Genomic DNA, 10,271 nt, shown 5'->3' on the forward strand with positions numbered 1-10,271 from the left:
CCGGATTCGCGCGGATTCGTCTGGATACACACACCCCTTCACGAGTTTTTTTTTTTTTTTTTTTTTGTTCTTTTAGGATTTGGGATTAAGGGTTTTGTCGTTCTTTTACGATGTTTTCTTAGATTTATTATAATGAACTTTTAGGTTTTGAGGGACTGGATATAGTAGAGAGGTGTTTAGGGATCAAAGGCCCGAGGCTAAATTCGTGAGAAAGACCCATTATTCACACCCATAGCTTCCATCTCTATTTTTTTTAATTTGCATCTGTTTAATCATTTTAGGAATGGATTGGTGCAGAGAGTTATTTCTCGAACTAGCTGTCATCCTTTAAACTGTTCACGTCTTGTGGTCGTGCTTTTAGGTTTTGAGGGACTAGATTCATTGTAGAATATCTTTATGTCAACACACATTTTTCAGTTCTTTATTTTGATTTGTTTATATATATATACATATGTATATATATTTATTTGTGATAGGCTATTCTTCTTACGTAGTATCTTTGTAAGTGGGAGGATTACTTCCTTTTTTTGGTTCATATTGAGTAATGCACTGATAATATCGTTAATAAAAGCGAGTGACTAATTATCAAGTTCATAAATGTCAAGTAGACTCTTTACTATATTTTCACTGCATTTGTTTCGCTATCTCCTAGATTACTTCAAAGTTTTAGTTACTACGTGCTTCTTAAAGCAATGTTTCGAATGACACACCCCCACCTGCACATGCACATTCATGAACTACACACACACACACACACACACACACACAGAAGAGAGAGAGAGAGAGAGAGAGAGAGAGAGAGAGAGAGAGAGAGAGAGAGAGAGAGAGAGAGAGAGAGAGGGGGGGGGGGGGGAGAGGGAGAGAGAGAGAGAGAGAGAGAGAGAGAGAGAGAGAGAGAGAGAGAGAGAGAGAGAGAGAGAGAGAGAGAGAGAGAGAGGGAGAGAGAGAGAAAGAGAGAGAGAGAGAGGGGGGGGAGAAAAAGAGAGAGAGAGATGGGGTGAAGAAAGAGAGGGAGAGGGAGAGAGAGAGAGGAGAGAGAGAGAGAGAGAGAGGAGAGAGAGAGAGAGAGAGAGAGAGAGAGAGAGAGAGAGAGAGAGAGAGAGAGAGAGAGAAGAGAGAGAGAGAGAGAGAGAGAGAGAGAGAGAGAGAGAGAGAGAGAGAGAGAGAGAGAGAGAGAGAGAGAGAGAGAGAGAGAGAGAGAGATAAGAGAGAGAGAGAGAGAGAGAGAGAGAGAGAGAGAGAGAGAGGAGAGAGAGAGAGAAGAGAGAGAGAGAGAGAAAGAAAGAAAGAAAGAAAGAAAGAAGAAGAGAGAGAGAGAGAGAGAGAGAGAGAGAGAGAGAGAAGAGAGAGAGAGAGAGAGAAAGAAGAGAGAGAGAAAAAAAAAGCTTGACTACACACACACACACCACCCACAGAGAGAGAGAGAGAGAGAGAGGAGAGAGTGAGAGAGAGAGAGAGAGAGAGAGAGAAATGAAAGAAGAAAGAAAGAAAAAGAGAGAGAGAGAGAGGGAGAGAGAGAGAGAGAGGAGAGAGAGAGAGAGAGAGAGAGAGAGAGAGAGAGAGAGAGAGAGAGAGAGAGAGAGAGAGAGAGAGAGAGAGAGAGAGAGAGAGAGAGAGAGAGAGAGAGAGAGAGAGAGAGAGAGAGAGAGAGAGAGAGAGAGAGAGAGAGAGAGAGAGAGAGAGAGAGAGAGAGAGAGAGAGAGAGAGAGAGAGAGAGAGAGAGAGAGAGAGAGAGAGAGAGAGAGAGAGAGAGAGAGAGAGAGAGAGAGAGAGAGAGAGAGAGAGAGAGAGAGAGAGAGAGAGAGAGAGAGAGAGAGAGAGAGAGAGAGAGAGAGAGAGAGAGAGAGAGAGAGAGAAAGAAAGAGAGAGAGAGTGAGAGAGAGCACAAATACACATTCACCAGAAAAAAATGCTTGAAAGAAGTCTTCAAAACAAAATATTTTAGATCAAAAATTTATATAACAATAATGAGAGGGAAATTTTTAGGAACAGCATTTTTTTATTAGAACGTAAAGGACACATGCGAATAAAGAATGCTAATTCATCATGCACCTAAAACGATATAATTCCAATCATAGTGAGCATATTTGTGATTCTAACTTCAAAAAAGTTTTGGTGAAATATTTACGCTTATGAGCAGAAAACAGCCTCAAATATGACTAACGACTACACACCCATCATAGTTTTATTAATCGTATTGTTATTTCTATATCAAAGATGTCATACTTAATTATCTAATCTAACTTATCACCATGAAAAAAATTATGACGTCACAACGAGCTGTATGCAGACCAGCGCTTACAAAAACGCCTCTGGGTTTGTTTACATGCGATCGGCCCAGGCTGTACGTCGCAGTGGTTCCGCCAGGAGAATGTGTCATTTCACCAAAATATTCTTGAAGAAAACAAAACTAATAGAAATAATGTAAGGAAAAAGAAGGAAGAAATAATATAGATTCAATAGTCTAAAACCCTATACCAAGAAAGAAGAAGAAGTAGAAGAATGTGTCATTTGATCAACCACCAACTAAAAGAGAAAGAGGATACATGAAGATATTTCTAAGGAGAACAAATATAATTGATTATATATAAACTACAGAGAAGATTAGAAGAAAAGGATCCAGGGGATATAGACAATATTATAGTCTAAAACCCTATAAAAAGAAGAAAGAAGAAGAATGTGTCATTAGTTTGGCCCCGTGTTGAAAGGTTGGCTTGATAAACCTCTTGTGCATTGGTACTAGTGAAAACAACCAGATAATAAAGTATGTGATGATATGAGTTTCAGGGACATGAGATAATTCAGTAGTTGTGTTGTACCTCAATTGGATGTTCACCTGTGCAGGAAATTTGGTAATTTTTCACAATATCTTCGCATACCCGATCGTGATGATTTTGGTATTGATAGAGTCCTCTCAGAGTCTAGTCCACATATAGTTTGGATATTATGGTGCAGAAACATAAAATTTAGCAATACCATTCACCTCTATAAGGGGTTTTAATGCTGCAGTCAAAACTCCTTGTCTTACTCATCCAGACAACGTGTCAGGACTGGCAGGACAAATAGGCCGAGTTCAGAACCCTCCAAGGCCTTCATTGCCCCCAATGCAACCAGCTCGAAAGTAAACATCACTATTTTATCATACTGATGTCTTTATTTTACATGTTCCTTATGTTTTGTAACTCCTCTGATTCATAGTTAACTTACCTGCAACTGACAAACACAAAAATATGCTTTTATAACAATATTATTCTCCAGCCAGAAATTTCTGGTATTTACCAACCAACATTTTTGTAACATTAAAAGTTATTCCATTCATACTTTGATAATGTAGAGAAAAGTTATCATAAATAAATCAAAAGTTTGAACTTAACTGTTGTATTTTGTGGATGTTATATTGCAGTGGTTGGTTTTCAAGCACTAGACAACCATACTGTACAAAGGTGATAAGAAAATCTTGAAATGAGGATTATGTGGAGATAGAGAGAAACTAAGGTGATGCCCTTTGAGGCACAGAAACTGAAAAGTCAATGGTTCCTTACCAGTAAATACACATTCTTGTGGTACTATTCCTTTTTAGAAATGGGTCAAATATTGTGATTGAACATATTTGCATTCTGAATTAATGATATTGCAATATAAACAAACTGAGATAAGTCAATTGAACTAACTGTAGTACACTTTGCCCTATTCCCTTAAATATAGGATCTGTGTCTTTTTTTTTTGGTTTGGTATAGTCCTTAATATGCTTTTGCTATCAAGTCAATATTGAATACATAAACCATATTCTGTTACTGTGGATATGGCTGCAAGTTTCTGAGTGGAGAAGAGAATAATTTATAATGAGGGCACTTTACCTTCACAAGACTATGAATCTTGATCTAGGATTACAGGATAGAGGATAAAAACAATCATAATTTTTACATGTCAGCTGTGTGTACTTATCATTTCTTACTTAGGTAATACATAAGCTAATCATTTTTAAACTTTTTCAGACATTTGACCTGAATTCACATTTCTACAGCCTAATGGTTTCAATGTCCACACAAAGAGGCTTGCATGCGGTCTCCACTTCTTGCTGAGGTTTGCATATTTTTACATTGTTAAAGGATTGGTATCTGTTTATTCATTATTGTTTTATATCAGAAATGGATGAATGTCAGGATTTAACAGTTGACTTTCATTTCATGTAATAATATTGATGTTTTTGCTAATAATGATTTGGTACTCATTAATTCATTATTTATTATTATTTGTTTTGTTTTTATTTCTCAAAAATTGATGCTACTCCTCCTAAAAAAGAGTATCAATAACATTTTCACCTTATGCATATTAGATTGAAACTATTCATACTAATTTTCTTATATTTTATTTTACAGATATGAGCATGTCTATGTGTGAATCTTAAAACCCAGTGAAAGTCAGAAAGAAATAATGAACGGATATTAGAATTTAGCGCTGAAAACGGAGGACTTTCTATAAAGAGAAGCAAGATGAATGATGATAGTCATGAACCTATAAACAAGGATGACTTGCAAGGAAGAGAGGTTGATGCAGAAACCTTAGTGAGCCAGGATAGTGAAAGTAGCTCGCAAGTAAGTGGCACAATGGATGTACAAAAGGAGGAAGATGTAGTTGAAAAGAAGAGCATAAAGGGAAGCACAAAGGATACAAAGAATATGGAAAAGGAGATGCAGTTAAAGAAGTATGGAGTATTGATATGGTACGGCGAGCAATGTGATACAGAGAGCAGCTGTGAAGAGGCTTATGATGAGGATGATACAGAATTACAAGATGAAGATACAACATTAAGTAGTGCCGAAAAAACTGACTTGCCAACAGAGGATGATGATGACGAGGCTACAGAGTTAAGTGAAAATGAAGATAAGCATGTTGGTCAGTGTAAGGAAGAAAGTAAACAAATAGAGAAAGGAGAGGACACACAGGCATATGAGAAAGAAAACATTATGGCCAATGAAGAAGGCAAGATCCAGGAGAGTAATGAAGAAGAGGATTGGCAGGAGAGTAATAAAGATGACAGGCAGGAGAGTAATGAAGAGAAATCTACAGCTGATGAAGATGAAAACACACAGGAGGCTGAAGAAGAAGAGAACAGGCAAGAGGTTGAGGAAGATGACATGCAGGAGGATGAGGTAGAAAACATTATGGCTGATGAAGATGACAGGCAGGAGAGTAATGAAGAGAAAACTACAGCTGATGAAGATAAAGACATGCAGGAGGGTGAGGAAGGGAATATTGCAGCTAATGAAGATGAGGACAGGCAGGAGGATGAGGTAGAAAACATTATGGCTGATGATGATGACAGGCAGGAGAGTAATGAAGAGAAAACTACAGCTGATGAAGATGAACAGACACAGGAGGCTGAGGAAGATGACATGCAGGAGGATGAGGTAGAAAACATCATGGCTGATGAAGATGACAGGCAGGAGAGTAATGAAGAGAAAACTACAGCTGATGAAGATGAAAGCACACAGGAGGCTGAAGAAGAGAACATTACGGCTAATGAAGAAGAGAACAGGCAAGAGGTTGAGGAAGATGACATGCAGGAGGATAAGGTAGAAAACATTTTGGCTGCTGATGATGACAGGCAGGAGAGTAATGAAGAGAAGACTACAGCTGATGAAGATGAAGACATGCAGGAGGGTGAGGAAGGGAACATTGCAGCTAATGAAGATGAGGACAGTCAGGAGGCTGATGAAGATGACATGCAGGAGAGTAATGAAGAGAAAACTACAGCTGATGAAGATGAACAGTCGCAGGAGGGTGAGGAAGATGACATGCAGGAGGATAAGGAAGAAAACATTATGCTTGATGAAGAGGAAGAAACACAGGAGAGTAATGAAGAAAGAATTGCAGCTGATGATGATGATATGCAGAAAGCTGAGGAAGAGAACATGGTTGATGAAGAAGAAAATATGCTTGAGGAAGAGGGCAAAAATGTGGCTGATGAGGAAAAGGATATGCAGGTGTCTGAGGAAGAGAATAGGCAGGAGAGTGAGGAAGAGAACATTATGACTGCTGAAGAAGACACACAAGAGAATATTGTGGCTGATGAAGAGGATAGCCCAGAGAGCAAGGAAGAGAGTGTTATGGCTGTTGAAGAAGAGGACACACAGGAGGCTAAGAAAGGGAAAGTTATGGCCAATAAAGAAGATTGTCAAGTAGGCAAGAGAGAGGAAATAACAGGTGAGGAAGAGAGTAGTCAGAGTGAAGAAGAAAAGGAAGAGGTCAAGGGAGATGAAAGAAAGACAGATGAGGAAGAGGAAAAGCAAAAAGTAAAACCAAGTTTCGAGGTAAAGGAGGAAAAGGATATCCAGGATATTGGGAATGTATATGCTAGTGAGGCAGAAGCCCTTCAGGCAGGGAATGACAAAAACGAGAAGTGTGAAAAGGAAGGAGAAATTCTACTAGATCATCATGTTTGTAAGGAACGACAATCCAAACCTGATAACGAAGAAGTAACAACAGATCAGGGTGCAACAGAGGTTAACAATGATGATGTCCAAAAGAGTAGTAATGACGGGTCTGTAACAGAAGAGACAAATAAAGATAATGCTGAAACATCGCCAGTCCTTGGACAGAAACACAGGAGGAGGACACTTAGTTTTGACAATTTGGAAATTGCAAAAACAACATCTGAGAGCAAGAGTCTCAACAACAGTGGTAAAAGAACACCAGATAATTCCGGGGAGGCTCAGACCCCAGATGAATGCCAGATCAACAGAACATCACCAATTATTGGCTCTAGATTAAAGGATATCTCTGGCAGCCCACGTAAGCATGATGTAGCAGAGGGTAAGTTCAACCTTGTTATTACGTCTGTTAGGGGTAAGGTTGAAGACTTTAACGAGTGCAACAAAAATTCTCAAGCAGTAGAGGATAAAGAATTAGCTTCTGGATCTTCAGATGTAAGTAAAGATAAATCTCCAACTTCTCAGGAGAAGAATATCGAATGTGTAGAGGTAGTAAGTGAAAGCGAAGAGGATAATGTATTTGAGGAATGTAAAGCCGTCGTCTGTAAGAAATGTCGAAGCATTTGGACTGAGAAAGTTTTGCATACAATTTTTAAGGGCAGTGAAGCAGTCACTGTCAACTCAAAAATAACTTTCGGAGCTATAGTCCTAATCAATAACTGGGCCCATAGACACATTCAGCATGACAGAGAAACGGCTGTGAAAAACATGCTAGAGAGAGCTGATCTCGGTAAAAACATTAAGGGGTTGGAGATAAGTGATCTGAGTCAGTGGCTTTTTGAACTTATGGACAAAGGCAAGATAAAGTGCTGTGCAGTGTTTGATGCCATATATAAGCCAGAGCCCATCAAAGTATCACTAAGCTCCCTGAAAAAAGTTAAAGGAGCTAGTAGTAAAGCCATAAGAGCACCCTGTAGAGATCAGGATGATGGTGAAATGTCAAAGAAGAGGCCATTGCAGCTTGAAGAGGAAAGATTATCTGATTCGCATGATCTCTCAAAAGTGCCAGAGGTGACCAAGGGAGCAAGAACCAAGAAAAAGGAAAAGAAAGATGACTTGGCAGATGTATCAGATGTGCAGGATCATAACTCACCAGACAGAGCACAAACTATAAAGGAAAAGAAGACTATTGAAACATTAGAACAGAAATCAGAACCAGATGCACAAGTCTCCAGACTTAGTCCAAGGCAGTCTGATGAAGTGCCCTCGGATGAAGATGAAGGTTTATCTAAGTCTCATTCTTCCATTTCTGAGATGCAGTCCAAGGCAGTTCTGGATGATGACCAAGTATCTGAAAGAGAAGAGGTTTTATTTGAAACAGAACCATCAGAAGCAAAAGAGGTTAGTTATGTATATGAGGAAAATAATATGGAGGTTAGTGACGACGAAGAGGGTGAGAATGATGAGAATGTTGCTGCAACATCAATACTCAGACAGGAGGAGGAAATTGAGCCAGATTTGCTTATAACAAAAGAGGCAGAGATATTTTCAGGTACTGTAGAAAATAGGCAGTCTTTGTTGTGCAAAAAGCTAGGCTTAGATATTAATAATATTGCTATTAGTTGTTCTAGTAGCGACCTGAAAAGGGCCAACAATGGAACTATGGCAAAGCAAGTTTCAGTTGAAGAGGCAGTATCTCGTGCTCACATCACCCTGTTAAAGGAACGTTCAGCCTTACAAGGGTTTGCAAGTGAAGCATATGATCTGTTGCCCTTCGAGTTCAAAAATTTCTATGATTCTGTACATAATGATGAGTCTACTCAGCGCTTCATGACAAATCGCGAATTACTGACACTGCACAGCATTTTCATTCTGGATGCAGAGCTGCCCAATGCTGAACTCTTTTATCAGGTTTTGATTCAGATTCTAAGGAGTCGAAACCAAGTCTTACTTGTCCCAGACAGCCGAACTTTGCTGCAGGTCCTTGAGAAGTTGCGTCGAGACTTCAACAGAGCGAAAGTGGGAAAGTCATATAGTGAGTTCTTGGCACAAAACTGGGACATGAGAAATATTTATAGTGCAGAGACTTTATGGAATAACACAAGAGGCTATCCTAATAATCCAAATATAAGAAATGTTTTGTCTATTTTTTGCTTGTGGAAGAACATTGGCAAGCAGTTACCTGATTTCTATCCTTCTTTAGCCATACAAGAAATGTGTAAATTCACTGATTTAAGCAGCACAGACAAGCTGGGAATGTGTGTGAGACTGTATGCAAGATTTTGCACTTTCTTGTACAAAGAAAATCACCCAGAATTAGCAGAACTTTTCCTTGACCAAAAATTCACAATATCCAACATCTCTGTATCAAGAGATGCTTTGATCAATAGTATGAAGTGCCAAGCTTCAGAGAATCAGAGGGTAGAAGCTTCACTTACTAGTACAGAAACTGAAGTTATACAGGCAATGCAAAATTGCACCGAAGCAGAGAAAATGGCCCTACGTTCTGAAAATCCCAAGACTCTGAGACACTTCCACAGACTCCTGAAACAGTTTGAACAAAAGCTAGACCGATACAGAGATGCAAATGCTGAACTAGTGAAGAAAATTACAGTTGCTGAAACCAGGAAAGAAAAGCTAATGAATAAGATAAAGGATCCAAGCCTGAAAGGATCATTGCATGAACTTAGTGATGAGTTGAGCACCATTTATCACAACAAGAGAAAAAACAGTTCTCTAATTGAGGCTGACCAAAGAAGCTCAAAGTTTGCAAGGATGGAGTCAGAACCATATGAAGTTGCGGAAAGTACCAAGGAAGTCATTCATAACATCCTTGCAAAGGGAGTTAAGCCAGAGCTAGTGAGAACTGTCATTCAAACCATAATGAAGAAAGTAACTGGAGAGAGTGCCTTAAATCTGCCTGATGTCTTCTGGATCAGAAAATATGCACAGGAAAATGGTTTTCAGTCTACAGAGAGTTGATACGAGCTGAGCCCCTTGAATGTAGGTGGTATGATTTCATAAATATACAGAAAATCTCAATATATTTTACTTTTAGTTTTCTAAAAAATTACTGTATCAGTATAAGTTAAAATCAATATTTTTTTTTTTATTGTACTTTGTAATATTGGAGATAAAAAATGTAACTATAGTTTGCATTTTTCTCTTGTGATATCAAAGATCTCATGTAAATACATAATTCATCATCCTTGTATATGTCTATGTTGATGTACTTGTATATTGTATATATGCATATATAACAAGCTTGTGTATAATGTCTGTACATACACACAGGAAGAGGACGGGACTCCCTTAATTCTTTTTCCAGAAATGTTACACTCACAGTCTCTTATTTAGAACATTTCTGAAGAACCCTAAGTGCTTCCACATTTATCTCTCCTTATTTGTGAAAACTAAAGCAATCAGCCAGTCTTGGTCTCCCTATTGGGATATTTTGGAGATTTGTTTGCAGACACCTTGGCTGAAAGAAAAAGAGGAAGAGAGAATATAGGAGATAAAGCATGTAATAACAAGCTGTTATACTTGTTCTCTTTGGTATCTCTGAGTTGGCTTCAATTTTTACCTTTTACAAATTTCATTATTCAGGGTATTGAGAATCATAATCTGTACAGCAGCATATTTTGTGCACAATTGGTTTTATATATATATATATATATATATATATATATATATATATATATATATATATATATATATATATATATATATATATAAATATATATATGTGTGTTTAATGTTCTTCCTAATGTTGGAATCTAAGCTTGCTTTTGAGACAGGCTTCATGTGTCATATAATATGATACCTAGAAGAAGAGTT

The 10,271-nt window shown here is 38.2% G+C and overlaps 1 protein-coding gene across 5 annotated transcripts; it reads left to right on the plus strand.

Annotated features, from left to right (window-relative positions):
* Positions 1-2,335: 2,335 nt before the first annotated feature.
* Positions 2,336-10,271, plus strand: LOC125030348 (microtubule-associated protein futsch-like). Of its 5 annotated transcripts, none has more exons than XM_047620342.1 (4): positions 2,340-2,708; positions 3,996-4,083; positions 4,380-5,294; positions 5,388-10,271. In XM_047620342.1, the coding sequence occupies exons 3-4, from the start codon at positions 4,494-4,496 to the stop codon at positions 9,414-9,416; spliced, it is 4,830 nt and encodes a 1,609-aa protein (XP_047476298.1). In that variant the 5' UTR covers positions 2,340-2,708; positions 3,996-4,083; positions 4,380-4,493; the 3' UTR covers positions 9,417-10,271. The 5 variants fall into 5 exon arrangements, with proteins under 5 accessions (XP_047476297.1, XP_047476298.1, XP_047476299.1 ...); XM_047620343.1 differs by having other exon boundaries at positions 4,380-5,153; positions 5,295-10,271; XM_047620341.1 differs by having other exon boundaries at positions 2,336-2,424; positions 4,380-10,271.

The sequence above is a fragment of the Penaeus chinensis genome, chromosome 11, assembly GCF_019202785.1.
Source record: "Penaeus chinensis breed Huanghai No. 1 chromosome 11, ASM1920278v2, whole genome shotgun sequence".
NCBI classification, from domain to species: domain Eukaryota; kingdom Metazoa; phylum Arthropoda; class Malacostraca; order Decapoda; family Penaeidae; genus Penaeus; species Penaeus chinensis.

Coding starts and splice junctions, on each gene's coding strand:
- LOC125030348 (XM_047620341.1), top strand. CDS start 4,494: ATGAATGATGATAGTCATGAACCTATAAACAAGGATGACTTGCAAGGA.